General features: G+C 42.3%; 1 protein-coding gene across 2 annotated transcripts in view; it reads right to left on the bottom strand.

Moving 5' to 3' along the window:
* The window catches only part of KLHDC10 (kelch domain containing 10), a 69,345-nt gene that overhangs the window by 18,733 nt on the left and 26,498 nt on the right, over positions 1-24,114 (bottom strand). Inside the window, exons 2-3 of one of the 2 annotated variants that reach the window (XM_004608264.2) lie at positions 16,086-16,172; positions 278-499 (exon numbers count right to left, since the gene is read on the bottom strand). In XM_004608264.2, the coding sequence (XP_004608321.1) occupies positions 278-499; positions 16,086-16,172 (309 nt within the window). The remainder of the gene's footprint in view (positions 1-277; positions 500-16,085; positions 16,173-24,114) is intronic. The other variant, XM_055131513.1, reaches the window with a different exon arrangement.

The following is a 24,114-nucleotide window of genomic DNA, read 5'->3' as shown; positions in this document are numbered from 1 at the left end:
GATCAGCTGGCAGGTAAATGGAATACAACTAGATTCAAACTCAGGACTAGTCTATTATTATTGCCACTGGGAAAAATCGGTCCAAGCACATAGTTGAATCCTATGACAGCTATTGCAGTCAGGAGCTGGGTAAGGATGGAGGGCCCACAACAGCCTGCACACATGCCCGGTGCCCCCACCCCCACCCCCACCAGACGATGCACTCGACCCGTCAATCATCCGCCCGTCAATCATCGGCCCGACCTGACCTCGCAGCGGGGCGCGGCCCGGCACTCACGTGACATGGACGCCAGCTCCCGGGGCATGTAGCCATCGGTGCCCATCTGGTGCCAGACTCCCGTGGCGAAATGGTAGCGCCAGAGCTCCCGGAAGAGCGGGTAGTCCTCGTTGTCGGGCCCGCCCGACTCGTCGTAGTCGGGGTTGTAGCCTCCGAACACGTAGAGGTTGGTGCTGTCGGCCACGCAGCGGTGCCCGCTCCGCGCCGGCGGGGGTCGGTGGCCTGCGGGGAGAGAGGGGGTCTCGGTGGGCCGGCTCTGCGGCCGGGGCAAGGCTTTTTAGGTGCTGAGGTTATTTTAGGGATTTCCCATGTGCTACTTAGGATTTTAAGGAGCTAGTCTCCACTCCTGTTTCATAGACTGTTTTCAGGGGTTGTAACTAAGGATGCTTCCCCCCCTCCAGCCCCCCTAAGAGCACCGAAACGGCATTATGAAACTCGGGGTGGGGGGGAAATGGCTGATAATTAGGAGTTTTCAAGAAAAGAGGGAGGAATTTAATAATCCCAAAGCTGACTGTTTCTTAGTTTCTTAAGAGGGGGGAAATCAAACCCAAAGGCCAACTCAGTTTAACTGGAAATATTAGAATATTATGTAAATCTAATCACAAATGTGAGTCATGTAGAAATTTTTAAATGCACATACATAAAACTTTTGATTTTCCACTATATACTTTAAAAAGAAAGCTGGCTTATAAAGAGTTTGATGTGAACTTTATCATTTAGATACCATGTCAGTCACTATGGCTATCCACAAAGAATATGCTTATGTTTATCTCTGAGATAAATATACTTTGAGCATCTTTCATCCTATTAGGAACTTCACTGATAAAGACTATTTCTATAATTTATATTTAAAAGCTTTCTGAAGTTTAAATTGTATGAACTAGTTCACTAAAATTAATTCACTAAGATTATTTTAATTTTAAAAATTATATTATGTCTACTGCCCTTGCCATTTTTATACCAGTCTCCACAAACCCTTTCATAGCAACAGAGCCAAAGATGTTAAATGTATCAGGATGGGGTAAGAAGTGATTCTGGCTCTCTGCCTCTAAATACACATCTACTTTCTTATGTCGGAAATAGATACTAGTGTAACGTGTATATGCCAGACAAGTGGGAGCCTAATAAACAACTTTTACACAAGTACTTATTACCAACTTATTACCAAGGCCTTATGTTTTTATTTTTCCAAATAAAAAAACCCACTTCAAGGCCAGAACAATAGTACAGCGGGTAGGGCATTTGCCAACTCGGGTTCAATCCCCGGCATCCCATATGGCCACCCAGGAGTAACCCCTGCGTATTGCTGGTGTGACCCCAAAAGCCAAAAGAGAAAAAAAAATTTTTTTTCATTTCCCAGAAACAAAAGAAACAGCCCAGCCACTAATAACACCAATTGTGTCCATACACTCTGCCTGACCTGTCAGTCCCGGGACTGGTCTCCGGCTCGAACCCAGCCCCACAGCCCTCCAGGCTAAGGCTAGTCCTGCCCTCACAGCCCAGTCTGCACCAGTCTTGCTCTGCTGGGAAAGCAGAATCCCTTGCCTTAGACCGATTTGCTCCCCCTCCCCTCACGCCCATCTGGCTGCCGGTCTTACCCGTGCAATCTTTGCTCTCTAAGGCCCCTCGCAACTCAGTACCGGACTAGGATGCTCGTGTATAGTAAGTGCTAAAATTGGTGCACTAATTATGAAAATTACATGAGTGCAACACGAGGCAAAGTAAAATCAGAAGATTTGCCAATGTGCTGGCATTTGGATTTATCTCAAGTGGCAAACTCCATTTCTCTCCTCAAACACACAAGGTGGGGACTGGAGTGATAGCACAGCGGGTAGGGTGTTTGCCTTGCACGTGGTTGACCGGGGTTCGATCCCCAGCATCCCATATGGTCCCCTGAGCACCGCCAGGAATAATTCCTGAGTGCAGAGCCAGGAGTAACTCCTGTGCATCGCCAGGTGTGACCCAAAAAGAAAAAAAAAAAACACAAGGTGGGGTGTAGAAGAAAGGGCAAAGGCTCCAAAACTATAGAGGTTCAGATCCATGTTCTTTCTCGCTACTTCCTTGAACCAGCTTCTTACCCCCACTGAATCTGAGTATTCTCATCTTGGGGGGAGGAGGGTGTGTGCTGCTACTACGGCCCACAGATTTCTTACAGAGGAAGTTAAATTGCTTAGTGATATACATAAGCATCCTTCCAGAGGCTGTGCAACATCTGAGGATAGACTAACTGCCTTCATCTTTTTATCACCAAGACTAATGGGCACAGAAAACACTGGACACATTTACAAACTCGACTTCTCTACTTCTTTCAACACCCCCTGCCCCACCCGTGCCAGGGATCAAACCCGGGGCATCACACCTGCAAGGTAGGTATTCTACCACTGAGTCCCAACTCCAACCCGATATTCCTTCTATTCTCTAAGTGAACTTTAAACTTCTCAAAAGCAATGATCACTTGAGGTTGGAGTGATAGCACAGCGGGTAGGGTGTTTGCCTTGCACGCGGCTGCCCGGGTTCGATTCCCAGCATCCCATATAACCCCCCAGGACCGCCAGGAATAATTCCTGAGTGCAGAGCCAGGAGTAAACCCTGTGCATCGCTGGGTGTGACCCAAAAAGAAAAAAAAAAAAAAGCAATGATCACAGATAACAAATATCCTGTACAATACCTAACACAGTTGAGGATCTACAATAGGCACAAGAATTAACACTGAATTTGGCTTCTGGGCAGAGTAGACAAGGATAATCAAAGCAATATACCATTCTCGGTGGACTTTAATTTTTGTTTTGTTTTGTCTTGAGGCGACTCCAGGCTGTGCTCAGGGTTTATTCCTGGCTCTGTGCTTAGGGATCACCCATAGCACGGCTCATGTGGTGCTGGAGATTGAACCTGGGTCAGCTGCTTGTAGGGTAAGTGCTTTATCCCCCGTACTATCTCTCTGGCTGCTAACCCTTTTTTTAGTGCTGGGTCTCAAATTCAAGACGTCGAACATGCAAAGCAAATTCTTTACCACTGAACTTTATCCCTGGTCTTTGATATTATGGTTAAACTTAGAAGACAGACACTTTCAGGAAGGAGGGTTGGATTATGCGGTGGTCTTTGCTTTTAAGAACTAGCAAGACACAAAATTTTAAGAAGAAATAGGGGTAAAACACATGCTTCACATATAAGAGGGGCCCTAGATTTGACTTCCAGTAACCCCCCAAACAAACAAAAAACACCAAGCAAGGTTACTATGATCAATAGGGGAAAGCTCTAAGAATCTCTATCATATCGTTTGCTTTATTATCCAGTCAAGATAATTTTGGTTTTTTTTGGGGGGGGGTGCATACCTGGCAGTGCTCAGGAATAACTCGGCTTTGGTCAGGGGGCCTTATGGGATGCTGAGGATCAAACCCAGGTCAATCAGTTATAGGGCAAATGCCCTACCCACCGTACTATCTCGCCAGCCTTTCAACATAATCTTAAAAGCAGTATCATACAGGGCTGAGACTGCACACATGTACCATATGCCCGCAGCACTACACAGCCTCCTAAGCACCACCAGGTGTGACCCCAGAGGCCCCTAAACACTGGGGGAGCCCTGGTGGTCTCCAGAACCACAGGGCCTGAGCAGCACTGCATCCTCTGACCCTCACGCTCAGTTGCCAGCCCACTGTGTTGAGTATCATCAGGACTGGCCCCTGGCACCCCTGAGCCTCATTTGGGAAACAACCTCCCCCCAAATAAACCAAAGTGCTTTGGGGAAAATACGGCAAGAAATGCAGTGTATTCGAGGATTTCGCCTAAACGGCTGTACAGCAGAAGACGACAATTCCTAAAAAACACTGCCAACTATTTTTATGACAAAACTCATGAATATGAATCAAAGGCTGAGGACTTTGTGAGAAGATGACTTTACATTTATTCATGCTCATTCATTCAGGGTGTCAAAAATATCCTATTGGACATCTGCTCTGGTGTCCAATAGGGTATTTTCTGTAGGTGCGGGGGCATGAAGACATGCTGCTGTTATCTCTGCCCTCGCGAGCTCCGAGCTGCGGCCCGCACAGCCTACAGTGGCGCCCATGGGTAATATCTCATTCTCAAGGGCTAGGAATGAAGCTGGTCCAACTCCAGACCGGTCTGAAGTGTATCCACTGAATTTCAAAAACTTACTATCCGAAAAGGATGTCAAATTACTAATTTTGATTTTAAACCTACGCAAAAGTGATCACCTTTTCTATCCTGGGTTAAATAAAAATGGTAAAATTAACATCATCTTTTTTAAAAAAATTTTTTTGTGGGAGAGGGAGTACCAAGGACTGAACCAGGGCCTCATTCATTCTGCTGTCTTTAAGAAAAAAAAAAAATGGGGCTACTAGAGAATTTTTTATTTTGTGGCTCATGTACTGTTCCTACTGGACAACACTAAGTCTATCTCAATCGCTGGCTTCTGTAAATAATTTCATTATCTATGCAAATTAAACTGCTGGGGAAACAGTATCTGATCAATGTTTGATAAATATTAAACATCCTGTCAAGAAATCTACTAGCTGGGAGTAAAGAGATAAATTCTTCTTTCTCTATATCAGTAACTGCAGATTTCTTGGAAAATACTTATAGTCCCAGAGTGACTAACTTGTGAGAAAGCCGAAGTTCATTTTGAACAAATCATGGGAATCTGTCAGGCTAGTGTCATGGAAACGAAACATTAATTTTCATTATGTGGGGTAGAGCACAGGCTCACCAATCTTGATCAAAATGAACTTGAGTTTTAGCATCTTTAAAGCTAATTCTTCTCCTGAATTCCCACAAACAAATCCCACTCTCCCAAAAGTGCCTGCTACTAATACCTCCCGCAGGGCTGGGTCACCTGACTGTTTTAGAACTGGACCTGAAGCAGAGCTGAGCTCTCTGCATGCAGCAGGCAGAAGGTGTGTGTGCCCGGAACAGCTGAGACGTCAGCAACCCCATGTGCTCAGCATGTCACCAAGACTTGCTCAGAAACTTACAGGAACCAGGAAAATGGACTTAGCTTCTGGCAACTGCAGAGAGAAGCTAGCTACCTGAGATAAGGTGGCAAGTGGTTCGATTGCCATCAATTTTTACTCCACACTTATTTTTTTTTAATTTTTGGGCCATATCTACTGTGCTCATGGTTTACTCTTGGCTCTGCTCAGGGAGAACTGCTGGTGGCACCTGGGACCACACACAGCGCTGGGACCAAACCCAGCGAGAAGCATCCAAGGCCAGCATTATCCGCTGCACCAGCTCTCTGGCCCGACAATCAGTATTTTAACAAGGCTTCTTTCCCATGTACTTATATGTGAGCATTTCTAGAATACAATTTCTGGGTCAAAGGACTATATGATCAAAATTGTTATGATGCAGTATTGGTATAGCAATGCATCTCGCTCCAGAAAGTGGAACAAATTGTCCTCCCTCCTGGGAGTACAATGGTATACATGTGCCCTATCTCGTCGTGCTCTTTTCAATGTAATTTGTGCAAAATGGTGCTAGGCTACTTTTTATATTCTTGATTTACTAGTTCACATGCTTATTGGATTACTTGCACTTCTTTAGGGAAGTACGAGACCATATCTATTGCCCACTTTTTTTTTCCTTTGGGTTGTTTTCTCATAGATCTATAGAAAGTCTTTCTCCAGACTGCTACTTGTCTTTCTACCTCCCAGGGAGGCTGACTCAGTCCTTTCGTTCATGGTTCATTTGCCTTAAATCTCTACATTGTTACTAAACCATAAAAGTAGTTTTATTTCTAACAAAATTATCATTTTAATGTTCATATTAAAAACATGACCACACCCAGAACTTACTGTTGTTGTTATTATTATTAGTTGGGGGGGGGGCACAGCTGGTGGTGCTCAGGGCTTACTCCTGGCTCTGCACTGAGATCACTCCCAAGGTGGTATTCAGGGAACTATTACCAAGTGACAGGAATCAAACCCTGGTTGGCTGTGTGCAAGGCAAGAGCCCTGCTCCCTGTATTCTCCCTGTATATCATTATTTTGATAAAATATATCAAAATAATATCAGAACTTATTTTGATATATTTTATGAGGTGGGGCTCTATTTCCTATCACTACACTTACCCACCCACCCACCAGCCACACCCTGCCAAAAAATAAAATAAAATACTCAGGCTACTGTCCCCTACTCAGTTGTGAAACATACTTTCTATGCTGGTTGAAATAACACTTCAATTTTTCTGCTACACTGATATGTTCTAGAGCATAATTAGGAAAATTCCAACACCAGGTCTCAGTGAGATACGTATAAATAAATGTAAAGATTCAGCTTCTGAGGACCTAAGAACAAAAATTAAAGGGGGAGGGTTGGTGTTGGATTGGGAGGGAAACACTGGTGGAGGGTGTGGTGTTGGAATACTATATGCATGAAACCCTACCATGAACAGTACTGTAAACCATGGAGACTCAAAACAAAACTAAAAGAGTAAAAATAAAGTGAGCTTGCTTTGGCAGACTCTTGTATGGTCAAGAGTTAGTTTCAAGTCTGAGCAAAGCATACCTGAGGTCACTGTCATCCTCTACCTAGTTACATGTTGGCATGGGCCACTGGACTCACCCTGTTCCACTAACTCTTGATTTCCATACCACACAACTTAAATGATCAGAGCTCTGATGTACCTTTCAACATCTAGGACACAGTCCCTTGTATATTTCAAAATCTCCCCAGCTGTTTTTCCCATTTACTCTTTCAATGAAGCCTAGAATCAGTTTGTTAAAACCTCTGAAGAGTCCCATTGGTAGGTCTTTCCAGGTGACCAAAGCTAATGTCACCAGTAATGGGACCAAAGAATACCATGCGTGATGAGATGAACACAGTACTAATTTCTGTTCAAAATGCGTATGCCAAACGAAACAACCCCAAACCAAATTCTATACTATAACTAGTTCATACTATTCAAAAATGTCAAGGCTAAAGATACATGAGAACTGAATACACATGGGCCTCAGAGATACTTCCGGGTCTGGTTCCAGGCCTCTGTGATACAACAAATATCACAATAAAGCTGAATCATGCAGATTTTCTGGTTCGCCAGTGCCTATAAAAGTCATGTTTACATTATACTATAGCTCCATTAAGTATGCAATAGCATTGTTTAAGAAGCAGTGTACAAACTGGCATTAATTTCTTTATTGCTAACAAATTGCTAATCATCACCCAAGTTATTAAAAAATGCAGCCAAAATATTTTGTTGGATGGTGTTGTCACAACCTTCAATTTGTAAAAAGTATCTGCAAAGCACAATAAAGCAAAGCACAATAAAATAAAGTCTGCCTTACAACACATGACTGTTGCAGGGTTGGGGGTGTGTCTTTCATTATGAAGGACACTATTAGGGTAACTGGAAACATTGGAAATCAGTTCTGTAAATTAACTACTGTGAACTGTGTTCAGTATTTTGTATTAATATCTGATTTTTTTAATTTGTCCTACAGTTATGTAAAATAATGTCTTTGTTCTTCAGGAATAGACAACAAACTATGTAGGAGTCAACGGACATCAGGTCTGCAATCTATCTCAAGTGGTTCACACAGAAAACACTGATCAGGCATATGCGTCTATATTATACATGGAAAAGGGAAGGGTTAGATGAGAGAAGAGAGAAAGACAAAGTGAGTGTGATCCAGTATCACCATTTGGGGAATATAAATGAAGAACACTGGGGGAAAAAATTAACACTCTTGTAAGTCTGAAATTATGTCAAAATAAATCAAAATAGGGGCTAGACAGATAGGACAGCAGGTAGGGCACTTGCCTTGAACATAGCTGACCCAGGTTTGATCCCCAGCATACCACACAATCCCCCAAGCACCACCAGGAGTGATTCCTGAGTACAGAGCAAGGAATAACCCCTGAGCACTGCTGGGTGTGGCCCCAAACAAAACGAAACAAAGCAAAGCAAAAAACCAAACTGTTAAATGCATCTGGGATACTCCGTGAAAAAATATAATTTCTAGAGAGTTCTTATCTATTTTTGCTATTAGTATATTAATATGAGTATTGTTTAATATTAGTATATGAGGGCAGGAATGCTAGTACAGCAGATGGGGTGCTTGCCTTGCATGCGGCTGATCTGGGTTGGATCCCCAGCACCACATATGGTCCCCCAAGGCCGCCAGGAGTAACCCCTGAGTGCAGAGACAGGAGTAAGCCCTGAGCACCACTGGTGTGGCCCAAGAACAACAACAACAACAACTACAAAACAGTAAGTGTAGGATGGGGGAAATTATAAGAGATGCAAAGACATGAAAACTGTGTGTTGGTTTTTCTTTACTGAGGGGCTGGGGCAACATCCAGGGTGCTCAGGAGTCACTCCTGGTGGTGCTCAGTCGAGCATGTTCATTGCCAGGGGTTGAACTGGGATTGGTGCACGCAAGGCATGCATCTTACCTGCTGTACACGATCTCTCTCACCCGTTTGTTTTTGGGGTCACTGCGATGGTGCTTGGTACTGGCTCTGTGCTGACAAGACAGGGAGGGCCAGAGATCCAACCCAGGGTTCCCATATGCAATGTGCTCCAGCCCTCTGAGTGATCTCCCCAGCCATTTTCTTTATTTACACTCTTCCACTGTGAACAATAACAAATCGGGCCAGAGCGACAATACAGCAGGCAGTGCACTTGCCTTGCACATGGCCAATCCAGGTCGATCCCCAGCATCCTATATGGTTCCCCAAGCACTAAAAGGAGTAATTCCTAACTGCTGAGCCAGGAGTAAGCCTCACGCACCGCCAGGTGTGACCCAAAAAACCAAAAAAGATGTTTCTAAGATGCACCCACATTATCAGGGGAAGAAGTGATTTGCTTATGTTCACAACCAAACAGTATTTCTTCATGTGAATAAATGCCACATTTGATTTCCCCAGTCTATATTATATGAGTGCACATCTGGGTGGTTTCAAACCAGGGATTACCTTCACATTGCTAGGATCATTTTTATACATGATTTCAGTTGTACAGGGGTCTACTTTTTGTTTGTCTGTTTGCTTGTTTTGTTTATGGGCCACACCTGGCAGTGTTCAGGGCTTACTCTGGGCTCTGCACTCAGAAATTACTCCTGGTGGTGCTCAGGGACCATATGGGTTGCCAGGGATCAAGGGGCCCACATTTTGTGGTCTATAAATCGAGCAATAAAATTTTGAAGTCATTAATTAAATAAAATTTTTCTTTACTGGATATTTACAAAATAGTATTGTTAGTCTTTTTAATGTGGCAATTCCTGTGGGTATATAAACTGACCTCACTATGGTTAACATTTCTTTCATTATTAATGAGACTGAGCACCTTTTAATGTTTATTAGCTAACTGAAAATTTCCCTTCGGAAAAGGCCTGCTCAGGTCTTTTATATATTTCTTCCACTGAGATGCCTTTCTTCTTCATAGTGGCTTGTAACAAAACTACTATATATCCTTGAGATAAAAAAAAAAAATCTTTACTTTTCACACTGTATTTATTTCCACATTTATAAATTCTTTTGACAAGCATTTATTATACTCATATATTCTAAAGCAAGTGTGCCTAAGAAATAGTACAGTGAGTAAGGTACTTGTCTAGCAATGGCTGATCCAGGTGGCACCCCACATGATCCCCCAAGTCCACCAGTATTGATCCCTGAACACAGAGTCAGGAGTGAGCCCTGAGTACAGCTGGGTGTTGCCCAAAAACCAAAGGAAAAAATTCTACAGCAAAAATAAAACGTTTAGCAGTTTGAATTTTCCCTATCCTCAATTTGCATGTCATCTGGAATGTTACAGTATGAATAGATACATAAATATAGACATACATGAATACTACTCTTCTTTCTTTTTTCACCCCAGCCCTGAATACTACTCTTCTATATCTTAGAAATATTTTTCTAACATAATAGCCTTCAGAGCATTTAGAAAAACAACTGGCTTTACTAGTTTCTTTGCAATCAAATGCTTACTGAGTTCACACTTACTTTCTTGAATTTCCTTCCTTTCTCCATCCTTCCTTCCTTCCTTTTTACTAGGAATACCTCTTCAAGCAATTTTCTCCAAATGGCAAAAGGAATGGCTGTCATCAACTTCTAGAAATGTTCTTTATTTTGACCCACCTAAGCATTAATAAAGATGGGTACAGAGTTCTGTATTCAAAATAATTTTCTCCCAGAACACTGAAGGTACATGTCTCCTAGCAAGCTATATTACAGGAGAAACATTCAACACATCATATTCTTAGTCTTAAATTTCTCTGTTATCTGCTTTCTATTACTGAAATCCTAAGCAGTTTCATAAAAATTGCCCTTGCATGGGCGGAGGGGTACTACAGTGGGGTTACGGTGCTTGCCCCTGCATAGGGCCAAATCCAGTTGATACTTGGCACCACATATGGTTCCCAAAGCACCACCAGGAATGACCCCGGAGCACAGAGCCCTGAGAACTACCAGGTATGGTTTTCCCTACAAAAGACAAACGCCCAAAATTGATCTTAGGTCTATTATTTAACTTCCCACCTGCATTTTTATTTCCACCATCAAGGTGACAATTTAGCTACATAATTGTTTGGTAATTTCTTTTCCTCAAAAGCACTTAGTTTTTAACTTTATGGGTGAGTTATTTGACGGGGAAACTTCCAGTGGTGATTGCTAGCCTGCTTTGTTAACCATTTCCATCATAGTCAGTTATTTTATTTATTCTTAGTCATTCTCTTTCAAATAGTTTCCCTAGTCCCTATTCATGGTAATAAACAAAGGGTGAGCTGATTAGTCACTGTAAAAACATATGAATTTTCCCAGCAATCTCAGTGTTCTATTTCCCCATCTGCAGATATGTCGATCAGGGGTTCTCTGCAGCTAAGTGGTACAATGAATGGCAGACAAGTTTCCCCTTAGCAGTCAAGAGAAGGGACGTGGTTTTGCTTTTCGACAGCTAAAACAGGGAAGGGCGTATTTTGATGGTACAGGCTTTTAGTGTGTCTCAATCCTTGATGAAGCTCCCTTTTTCTCCCCAGCCCACGCCCCCATTCTAATGTGAAGATCTGGTACCCCAGGTTCTGCCTTGTGCCTGAGCACCCTCACCAAACCCAGTGCACGAGAGTGCTGCGTGCTTAACCCTTCCCAAAGCAAATACCCTATTTTGCGTGAAGAAGTGTTCTCAGAGCTTTAACCTCAGAAGCATCGCTGTGGCCAGAGGTTGTTACACGATGGGTGGGAGATAAGGAGCAGGGCAAAGGGCTATTTTAGACCTGGCAGTCCCTCACTTGACCTGAATTGCCCCCCGATCTGCTCCTTCCTCCTCCACTTGCTGACCCCAAGCTTACTAAGCAATCTGAACTTCCAGCACACAGCAGTAGCACCTACTATTCCGGACTAAGTTTTAGTCTGTTCTCAATCCATATAATTCTAGTTGCTGTTACAAAAATGTCTCAAATGTTCTACTTCCATAACAATTCTAGCAGTTAACATGAATGTAACATAGGCTAAATATAAAACATTTCTCAGGGCCGGAGAACTGTACAGTAGGGAGGGTACTTGCCTGGAATGCAGCCAACCCAGGTTTGATCCCTAGCACCCCAAATGGTCCCCTGAGCCCCACCCGCAGTGATCACTGAGGACAGAGCCAGGAGTAGGTCCTGAATACTAGGTGTGACCCAAAAGCAAACAAAAAGAGTAAGAAATCTGGGTGTTCCTGGTTCAGTCCCCAGCACCACCTATGACCCCCAGGGTACTGCCAGGAGTATGCCCTGAGCAGAGTCAGCAATAACCTCTGAGCAATGACAGGTGTGGCCCAACTGTCCCAACCCTCAAATAATAAGGAACTTGTCCAGAGTTATACATGATGGTAAATAGCAGCGACTGGATTCAGACAGATGATCTAGCTTCTAAATCTCTTTTTTTTCTGCTGTTTAACATGATTATTATTTTTTCTTATCGTGCCCATTTTAGAGCTAAAAATGGGAAGGTAAGTGGGTGCGTTCTGGCCACCGTTCTGTTATAAAAAGCTGTGGCCTTTACTATACCAGCATTTTCAGTTTTTTAGAAAATATTCAGGATATAAGGAAGGAATCCAGTGACAGAAAGCAAGCCCTGGGAAACTGATCAAAATCAATCCAGGTCAAGAACTGGACTCCCCAAATGAAGTTCTCCATTCTGGGAATCCAATCCACATCCTGTGTTGTGCAGCTGCTTTCTAACACCAAACTAACACCGAGCAATGGCATTTCCATGTTCTTTGCAGCCAATGAGTCGGCTAGCACTCTCCGAGAAGATGGGAACAACCATGTGCTTAGCCCCATCCTCTTCCTAAAGCAGACACATATGGCAAACCTCCAACATGCACTGTCCTTCCAACTGGGCAGGAGACAGGAGAGCCTCCGACCCTGTCCTCAGACAGCTGAGGGCAGCATCCAGCACTCTCCACCAGTGTGCTGGGGCCTTGGCACAAAACAAGCAAATGGGCTTCCCAGGGAGAAGCCTGGAAATAAAACTTGGACCAGGTGTTTAAGGATATGCTATTGGTTTGAAGACATTCAACTAAATTTATCATCTTTTCTGTCAAATCTGTCCCCTCTGTTCACCTGTACACTCCTGATAATAAAAAATACACTAATAAAAAATTTTTTAGAAATAAAGGTTCAAGCAGAAAGCCGGGGCCTTTCTTGACTTTTCCTTCCTCTCCTTCAATCGATGTAATTCCACTTCTTCATATTTCAAATCAGTTATCTACTTTATACAGACTACTACTTCCTTTGTCCCAGCCCTTCCATTTCTCACCTTGATAATGAAAATAAATTTGTAAGTGGGCTTTCAATAAAAACTCTTACCTAGTTGAAAAAACAAAACTCATCCTTTAGCTAGCAATACAGCTCAGTGGTACAGCATATACTTGTTCTAGGTTCTACCCACAGTACCAGCAAATATAAAAACAAAAAGTTGTCCTGAAAACTCCCCCTGCATGGGACACAGGACTCCTCTGGGCCCCTAGCTTCCTCCACCCTGTTCACACCATGCTGAACTTCCTACATTTTCTGCAAGCACCACGCCCTGTTTCATTGCTTGGTCCCCCCGTTTAAGATGCCCCAACCCTCCCACCAACACCTGCGTAGTCTTTTCCCTTCTGAAAAGCCAGTCTCATGGCCTCCTCTCTCCCTCCCGAGTAACACACCTCTTCTGCATACACCCAGGCCATAACACCTCTCAGGGCACTTGCCACCGAAAAATTTAAACTCAAATCAGTCGGTAACTGTTGACTTAATTCTCTCATCTCCAGATCATCCAAGCTTGCACAGCACGTGCTACAAAGGAGCAGTCAAGAACTACTGAAAAGACGAAAGAATGAACAGAACAATTAACGAATGAAGGTACTTAAGTCTGTGGAAGCTCGTGAGGTAATCAAAGGTGAACATGGAGAGAAAGACAGAGCACTAGAACAATGCCCCTTGAGTGGGTAGGAAGAAAGAAAGAAGCTAGTGAAGGCAAACAGAATGAACAATCAAGGAGATAGGAAGAAAACATCTAGGGCTGTACAGGTAAGAAACCCAAAGGAAGAGAAAAATGTAAGAGAATGCAAGCAGTCAACAGCCTCAAACCCTGCAGACAGGGCAGGGCAGGAGAGCACCGAGACCTGGCCCCGTGGGCACTGTGATACAGCATGACCCATCCCCCCAGCACAGTGAGATACCTTCATTCTCAGCCACTCAGGCTCTGAGGGCTTCTACAGTACTCAGTGGTATCAGATTTACCTGGGCTACACTCTTTCCACAACTGAAAGAAGGAAAATCCAAAACCATCCACATGAAAACAAAATCCCACCATCCGGATACATTATTACCTTTGTTTGGGAGACTGGGGGATGGTGGTGTTTGTATTTGTTAATAATGGTTATTAGTCTAAAGTCTATAAACTAAAAGATTTCTTTTTTTTTAATTTTTTTTTTTTTTTTGCTTTTTTGGTCACACCCAGCGATGCTCAGGGGTTATTCCTGGCTTTGCACTCAGGAATTACTCCTGGCGGTGCTTGTGGGACCATATGGGATGCCGGGGATCGAACCCAGGTCAGCCTCGTGCAAGGCAAACGCCCTACCCGCTGTGCTATCGCTCCAGCCCCCTAAAAGATTTCTTTTTTTTTTTTTCCTAAAAGATTTCTTAATTATTTCATTTTAGCCAAACCAACTTGGCTTTCTTGGTGCTAATGAATAACTTAGTGTTCGAATTTATAAATAGAAAAAGAAAACCTGGTATCAAATTAGACAGATGTACACATCTTTCCTCCAAAGAAAGCACTGAAATCACTTCTCTATTTGTATCAATGTTTAACTCAGCTATGTGATGTGCCAACTCAGTAATTTATCTTAACCCACTCAGGCTTCGTGTTACTCGTTTCATGCTCTGTAGTTTGGCTGCTGGAAATAGGTGGGACACCAGATCACCATCTAGAGCAGCTGCAGGATTTGCCCCCTAGGTTTTCGATTTTAGGTTTTTGTTTTCGAATAATCTTCTCTGTCAATGTTAGATACACTGCTTTACAAATAATAAGACTGAAATGACACCATGAAGCATGCTTGTATGACAATTTGTTTTTATCTAAAAAAAAATAGTGTAAGCAAAGTTACAATCATTGGAGCTGCAATGATAGTACAGAAGGTAGATTGCTTATCTTGCACATGGCCAACCCAGGTTCAATCCCTGGAACTCCTAACGGTCCCCTGAGCACCACCAGGAGTGATCCCTGAGTACAGAGCCAGGAGTGAACCCCTGAGTAGCCCAAAAACAAACAAAACAAAACAAACCCCAAAGTTACAACCCTTTTCTCAATACGGACTAAGTTTTTATGGGGCGGGTCAGGGGAGGGAAAAGCCCAAGGAATGCAACATCTCTAAAAAGGGAAGAATCAGGGCCAGAGGGATAGCATGGTGGATAGGGCATTTGCCTTGCACATAGCCGACCTGGGTTTGATTCCCAGTACCCCATTTGGTCCCCCAAGCCCCACCAGGAGTGATCCGTGAATGTAGAGCCAAGAGTAAATAAGCCCTGAGCACTGCCAGGTGTGGCTCCAAAAACAAACTAAAAAATTGAGAATCACTAGGCCTAAGGATGTGAACATTTGAAAGGCTTCTGATCCATACTGCCATGCTGAGTCCAGAGAGCAGTGTAAAATCCACACTACCTTCACTATGCAAACTTCACTTTCCTACGTCCTTGCCAACAATGCCAAAGTCTTAGTTTTTATGAACCTCACAGGTAACAAATATCTTATTTAAATTGTCATATTTATAACAGTGAAAATGTTTATTTGTTGACTTTTTCTATTAATAAACTAGTTATGTTCTTTTACATATTTTTATAGAGGGCATTGCTTTAAGACTACTGATGGCTCTTTATATATCCATGATATTACCTATTTGTTATATTCCCCTTTATTATTTTATTTAAATTTAAAATGAGATTTACTGATCATATTTAAAAAATTATTTCCCATGTGCATATTTTATGAATTATCCAAAGTTCTTTTCTTCCTTTCTCTTTTTTTGGATGCCTCTATCCCCTCAAGAATTTTAGTAATCTGGTCACAACGTAATACAGATACCAGTGAGATGATTTATCTTTACCACTGAACACACTCTAAGTGTAACTCCCTAAAATAATTACAATTCCAATAGTTATCAATATGAAACATAGTTAAAATTAAGTTCTTGATCTTTGTTACTCTAATTTTAGCTGTTTAGATGATTTTTAAAAACCAGAGCTTTGAGTTTAGAAAATTCATTCAAAGTTCCCTTAAACCCAAATGAAGCACAGATCTCTTGCTAGTTATCACCCACCTCTCAAAAACCTGTTAGGGATCCTTATGATGGGACAGGACTGAATGAAGCGCCTCCTAACTGGGTCCCATCGTATTTTCTTCTTACCTGTTACCACAATTATCAGCAATAAGTCAGACACATACAACACATGGCAAATAATACATAGTTACTGCAGTTATAAAGACAGAAAAACAGGAAACAAAACAATACTTGAATACAGAAAGAAGTGATGCAAAGTAGCATTTAACCCTGTTTTGGAAGTCAAAACAAAATTAAATTAGTATATAAGCAGCGATGAAGTTTTCAACAATTATCTCCAAAAGAACACAGACAATTATGCGCATCATTTCTGGAATTCTGGTTCAAACAGATGTGCATTCAATAATCACCAATGCCATCTTGTGGCAAAAATTCACCAGTTTTATGAAAAGAACAGAAACTGACTTTTTCTCTTTTTTTCAGAGTCGGTTGAAGCCAAAATAGAAACTCTGACTATAACCAATTCAGCACAAGTTGGGCTCCTGTTGTCTTCTGGGTTTGGTATAATTCTTTGGTCAATTATATGATTAAAGAGGATAAAGTCAATGGCACCATTTTCTAAAAATGAAACAAATGAATTTTGCTACAATGGAAATGTTACAGTAGCTCATTTCAACCAAATAAAACAAGCATTTAACATCTTGGCAGATGGAAGGAGATTTGTCTCCCTTCCCAGGAAGGCATCAGCTCCACATTAACCCCAATTAAAACTTGCTGTCTTGGCTTTGTCCCTTGGAGAAGCCATGTCCTCTTTTGAATATGTACCTCTCTTTCTCCCACTTCACAAAATCCTCTTCATTTTTTTAAATAAAACTGCTTTGCTTTAAGAAAAAAAGAATAAGAAAATCCTCGCTTCTAGCATGTAAGAGAAATGCCATATTTCACATAGAAATGTTAAATGGACAATTTAAATTTTGTCTCTTCTAAAAGTTTCCGTAACTCCCAAAGATAGCTCTTGTTGGCCATAAAAACAATTAACATTGGAATGCATTTAAAGTTTCCAAAGAGCTTTCACACACATATTACCTCCTTTGATTCTCACAACAACCCTTAGGGACCCAAGGGTGAGTTTTTAGGCACCTGCTCTGTCAGGAGCACACGCTGGCTCAGGGTTCCAAAGGGTTGATACCCTTATGAGCTCCTGTGCTGAAGACTTCAGAAATCTTGGTAAATCGTTGCACTATGGTGAAGCAACTACTGTTAAGAGGGGGTTCCAAAAACACTTGCAGGGAATTTTATCCTCTTAATCTTACATTTAAAATGCTAAAGGAAAATTAAATGACAATAATATTGTCAATAATAAAGGAAAATTAAATGACAATAATATGAGAGGCAGGAAATGATCTTTGAGGTTCCACCACTAGAGCTGCCTTCTCTCCCCGCCACCTACTCGGTCCCTGCTTCTCATCTTTTTGCTCTGGCCATGGGAAATATATTGAAATATTTATCAGCAAAGTCTGGTTGGCTTCATGTAGTAATTGTGCACAGAGCTAAAAACTCTGGGCAATGAAATGGCATAATCAGCACACGCAGACTTAAGACAGACTCTTGGACAAGGGGGAGAACTCTTTATCCTACAGAAGAACTCATCTTTTCCTTCTCCAAGTCTTAATTAAATCACTAGTTTCCAAATGTTGCAGATTCTTGCAAGGCTAACACAAAATAAAAAATGTGGACGAGGCAATGCGCTTTTCAAATGCTTATGCATTCCATGTAAAGACCTTTCCTTTTCTCAAAGATTCAGAACTTTTAATAACAACGTGATCTGTCAGTTTTCTTTACTTCATGAGATTTGGTGTAAAAATGGTTGCTGGGTTTACTTTTTCTTGGAAAAATAGTTATTTGCAAAACTATGGATATCATATATACTTTTAAAATTTACAGGTTTATGGCATCCATAAACATATAGAGAAACACAGCTTTAAATCAATACAGTATTTATTGATGACTCATAAGTTCAACATTGTAAACCACACTGTCAAAGGATACATAAGATGTATAAAACACTTCCCTTGCCCTCAAGAAGCTTAAATTCTAATTAGAGAGACAAGACAGACACGTAAAACAATTAGCAATACAAGACAGCATATAACAAGTGATTAGCTTATAATTTGACATTTTTATGTATCAAAATCATTAAAATGTACATACCCTTTGACCCAGCTATTCCACTTCTAGGAATTTATTCCTAAAGAAATAATCATAGATGCATGGAAAGATGTATAGACAAAGGTACTATGATATCATTTATAATGGTATGAAATTAGAAACACTTTGACTGTCCAATGGTAGGGAGATGGTTAAGTATGCTAAATAAACATACTTAATTATATTCATATCCTACATTGCACTAAAAAAAATATATATACAAGAATATTTACTAACACGAGAAAATATTCATGATACATTGCAAATGAAAAGTCCAAGGTACAAAGCAGTACTAAAACTTGATACCATTCTAATAAAGAAAAAAGTGTGCACATGTATTCATGAAAAAATGTAGGAAGTATATACAACAAATTTGAATTGTGGTTTTCTTTGGGTGGTTATTATGAGCAACTTTTGTCTTTTCCTCCTTAGTATTTGTTCCCAGGCTTTCTCATTACTCTTAGCATTACTCTGGGGCTGGAAATGAGATAGTACGCTATAGTAATTTTTTTTTAAGTTATGAATAATAGCAAAGTGTAAACAGTGGCAATGTTTTAGGGGATGGGGATTATTTAAAATTGTGGTGATTTATGTTTTAATGGAAAAATATATGAAACCAGTTTTGAAAAACGAAGGGAGTAACAACAGTTATTAGTGAACTGGAGTTGTAATAAAAAATCCTTTTTCATTTCCCCCTGGGGTTCAGAGCACAGCACAGCAGGTAGGAGGCTTGTCATGCATCTGGCCAACCTGAATTCAATCCCAAACACTTCCTATGGCCAGGAGCGATGCCAGAGTGCAAAGCAGCAGGCGGTCACACATCTTTGGCCCAATTCTGTTATGGAGCTACTCTGTGAAGGCCAGAGCTACTCTATGGAGCTTATTCGTATCACACAGGCACTGAGTTCAGAACCCACGTTTTCTTTCTGTACCCAAAGAACAGAACAAAAGGAGAAACCACACAGAGCAAGTATTTGCCTTTCCAGTTTCAGGTAAAAATATTCATGGTCTGCCATATTGCACTGAAGCTTCAGTTCTCATATATTCAAACTGTCAGATTTCATTTGTGATTGCTTCTACTCTTCAAAACAAAAACCGTCATTCTTCAATGATGTCATCTATGTTTTATTTTTTGCTGACTTTAAAAAGTGTTCCTCATTTTCAATTTAGATTCTTCTGCGATAACTATGACATAGCCACTGACTGAATGGAGACAGTCTGCTGAGCACAGTTGGGAGCAAGTTTCTTTTCCCCCAAAGTCCTAAAAAAAAAGTCCATAATCCAATCAAGTAAGAAACGTCTTCAGTGGGCTAAACCATGAGGCATCGCCGATCTGCTTAAGGAGCCCAGGCCCTGTGCACCACCCAAGTGGAGGAAAGCAGCCCTCGTGGGAACCAAGCTCCATGGAGGAAAGCAGGAGGAAAAGCTGGCAGAACTCAGCGTTGCAGGGGGAGGGGAGGGTTGGCGGGAGGAGTGTACAGAGAAGTTACGGAGCAGATCAGTCTCTCACACCTGACTGCTCTGGGTAAAGCATTACAGAACGGAAGATTGGCCTCAAGAGAAAAAGCTGTGACACCTCAGGTTGGGATCACCAAGTCAGGATAGAGCCCTGAGTGGACATGAATGCCCAGGCCGAAGAGTTGATGCTGCTGGCACTAAAGTCCGGCAGGGGGTACTTCCTATTCCTACCCAGAGTCAGGATTGAGGTGCTGCAATCAACAGATGGATTTTGAAGAAGGAATTCCTTCGAAGAAAAGGACTTCACGAGAAGACTAACGGGACTCCCAAATAATGACTACAAACCCAGGCTCACTCAGGAAGAATGGAGTGTGACCAACAGGGGAACTCCAACCCAAAGCAGTCTGTCTACATGTTAAATAAAGACCGAAGAATAAGTACAATTAATACCCCAATGAACTGACTTAAAAATCAACCTACCACTCATCTGACAAAGGGTTAATATCCAAGATCTACAAAGCACATGTATAACACAACAGGAAAAAAAAAAAAAGCCTCATCAGAAAATGGAAAGAAGAGATGAACAGAAGCCCAAAGAAGGCATACAAACAGAAACTGAGAACTGGTCTTTAACAGGGAGCATGGAATTGCAGAGAGGGTGCGGGGAGAGTCAGACGGACAGGGGCTGTGTGGGACACCAGGACAACAGTGGAGGGAGCTGATATTCTGATGGTGGCTGTGGGGCTGGAATGCTGGATGCATGACGTTCTGCCATTATCAATGCTGTGTACAAATCACGGCACCTAAAATAAAATTGTGAAAGATGCCACACAGATGGCCAATAGGTATATTTTTAAAATGCTTGATATCACTTATCATCAGGGAAATGCAAATCAAAACTAATTATCACCCCACACTAGTGAGACAGGCACACACCAACAACAACAACAAAAAAACAATCCGTATTGGCCTGAAAGTGGTGGGGGAGAAACCCTCATCCACTGCTGGTGGGAATGTCGACTGGTTCAACCTTTTTTGGAAAATAATATGAACTCTTTTAAAAAAAAAAACTATGGGAATTAGCCTTCCATATGACCCAGCAATACCTGTATTCATTGTGGCACTATTCACAATAGCCATAACCTGGAAACAACCCAAGTGTCCAAGAACAGATGATTGGGTAAAGAAACTATGGTATATATACTCCACAGACTACTAGTTGCTATAAGGAAAAGTGAAATCAGGGCCCAGACTGATAGTACTGCGGGTAGTGTGCATTCCTCACACATGGATGACCCAGGTTCAGACCCTGGCACCACAGTGATCCCAAAGCACAGAGCTAGGAGGAAGTCCTGAGCACCACTGGTGTTGCCCAAACCCACCCACCTATTGTCTCCTCCAAAAAAAAGAGGGCGGGAAGGGAGGGAGGGAGGGAGGAAGGAAGGAAGGAAGGAAGGAAGGAAGGAAGGAAGGAAGGAAGGAAGGAAGGAAGGAAGGAAGGAAGGAAGGAAGGAAGGATTGATTTCATTTGCTGTACATGGATGGATGTACAGAGTATCATGCTAAGTGAAGTTCATCAGAGAGACAGGGAAAGATATAAAATGATCTCCCTCACATATGGGTATATAAGAAAGCACGGTAGGAAAATGACAGAAGGCCAAAAGCAACAGAAGCTGAGAACTGGTCTACAGAACTGAGTTCATCACAGCAAGGGGATGGGTTGGGTGGACTGAAGAATACTGAGGTGGAGGGTGTGGTGTTGGAACACTGAATGCACTAAATCCTGTCTTTTTTTTTTTGCTTTTTGGATCACACCCAGCGATGCTCAAGGGTTACTCCTGGCTTTTGCACTCAGGAATTACTCCTGGTAGTGCTTGGGGGACAATATGGGATGCCGGGGATCGAACCCGGGTCGGCCACGTACAAGGCAAATGCCCTACCCGCTGTGCTATCGCTCTGGCCCCAATCCTGTCTTAATAGTACCTAAAATTAAAAAATTAGTAAGTCATGGTACCTAAAATTAAAATAAAATAAAAATTCAACTGGAGCTCTGAGAAATTGAATTTTGGTCACTAAACTAAAAAGCCTAATAGGTTATGGGCTAAAAATACAGAGGGACGGACCTTTATGTGGCCAACTAGGGTTCAATCTCATATAGTTCCCATATGGTCCCATGAGTACCCTCAACAGTGACCCCCGAGCACAGAAGCAGGAGCAAACCCTGAACACTGCCAGTGCAGCCTCAAAACAGACAACAACAAATATATATACACACACATATACATACATTCGAGGCTACGCGACCTCTTATTGTCTAGTTCTCCTTCTTGGAGAACTCAGCAAGCTACCAAGAGTATCCTGCCCCACACAGCAGAGCCTGGCAAGCTCCCCATGGCGTACTTGATATGCCAAAAACAGTAACAATGATGGGTCTCATTCCCCTGACCCTGAAAGAGCCTCCAATGCAGCACCATTGGGAAGGACAAGTAAAGAGAGGCTGCTAAAATCTCAGGGCTAGGACAGATGGAGCAAATCGATGAACAACGGGATGAGTGATATATAGATATATATATACATATATATATACATATATATATACACACACCTATGTATATAAGGAACAAATTAATCTGAAAGATGAATTCAACAGATTCACCAGAATCTATTATAGGAGGAAAAAGAAGTGGGTTTTTTTTTCCTATTTTTTATTTAGTCACTGTGAAATTACAAACTATTCATGATTGGGTGTCAGGCATACAATGTTTCAACACTGATTCCTTCACCAATATAGAAGTTTTTGGTGGTGGTGGTGGTGGTGGTGGTGGTGGTGGTGGTGGTGTGTGTGTGTAAGGTATACAAGAGAATTGAACAATCTCTGCTGATATTCCAACACTTACTGATTTTAAAACTGACTAGAAAGACTAATATTCAAAACAGTATAGTACTGACCGAGGGATGAACTTTAAACTGATGGCCTAGAATTGCAATCCAGGGGCTGGAGTGTTAGTATGGTGGGTAGGGCACTTGCCTTTATACACAACAGACCTAGATTCGATTTCCAGAACCCCATATAGTGCCCCTAGCCCCAGCAGGTGTGATCCCTAAACTCAGAGCCAGGAGTAAGCCCAAAGTACTGCTGGTGTGGCCCAAAACAAAGAACCGCAGTCCACAGGAAAGGGATACGTCCATAACCAACTGACATTTTGGGGGTGCCTCCCAAGTGGTGCTCAGGAAGTCCAGGGGTCCCATCTCTGGTAGACCTGAGGGGGCAGGGAGGCATCCCATGCTAAGGGCAAACCTCAGGGCTCATACATGCTAAGCATGTGTTCTACCTCTTGAGTCATACCCCAAGTCCCTCAACTTCTGTTTTGCTTTACTTTCTTAGGCCGCATCTAGCAGTACTCAGGGGTTACTCCCAGTGGTGCTTAGGGAACCATGTTGTGCCAGGATTTGAACTCAGGGTTCTGACATGCAAAGTGTGCTCCAGATCTCCCGGACTCCCTCCCCCAAACTAAATTTTTTGAGAGGGATGTCTCCCAGTGGTGCCTAGTGGGAACAGGAGATACCCTTAATGATTACTGGTCAACTCTGCCAGCGGTTCAATGTGCAGGCCTGAATACACGGTTGCTTGTGGGCGCTGTGCTACTGAGATTACCCAGGTCACCCTGACAGTGCTCGGGGCCCACACCCAGTAGTGCTGGTGGGGAGGGGGTGTGAGGCGGGGGAGGGGAAGGGGGCCCAAGTGGTGCTGGGAATTGAACATGCGTTAATCTTATTAAAGTCATCCAAAGAACGGAGGCAAGGCACGCAACATTAACATCTGCACTAACTCTCCATCACTCAACTAACTTTTGACAAGTGACAAGACTACTTAGTGGGGAAAGAACAGTCTTCCCATAGACAGTCCTGAGGCAAATGCATATGCTTTGAAATCTAGACTTCCATTACCTACTCCAATTCTCAAGTGTGATAGCAAAATACTCTTTTAATATGAAAGATGCAAAATAATGTTTACCTCAGACTTCTGGTGAAAGAATTACTCAAGGGAACACATGTGGCATGAAAAAAACTGATCTAAGAATAATGAACAAAGTGCAAGGAGAGAAGAAACTGAGAAACCAGTTAAGTTTAAATAAGTGCTGACTAGAGGGGAGAGAACAGCAACACAAAGCCTCGCCCTCATTCAGTACCGTTCAGTACCACAACTTCAACAGGAGTAACTGCTGAGTAAGAAGAGCAGCTGGGAGAAGGGAGAGCAGAGGGGATAGTCAAGTCCTCCTCGGGTTCAGAGGACAGCTCCAGAAAGCCATGACTTAGATGCCAGTACAAAGAAACATATTTAAATGTGTGTAAGGAAGTAAAGACGGGAAGGGAGAGAGAGCCCAGTGAGTAGGGCACTTTC

This window comes from Sorex araneus, chromosome 1 (assembly GCF_027595985.1).
Source record: "Sorex araneus isolate mSorAra2 chromosome 1, mSorAra2.pri, whole genome shotgun sequence".
NCBI lineage: Eukaryota > Metazoa > Chordata > Mammalia > Eulipotyphla > Soricidae > Sorex > Sorex araneus.
The sequence above is the reverse complement of the archived record's forward strand: the minus strand, read 5'-3'. Positions and strand labels throughout refer to the sequence as shown.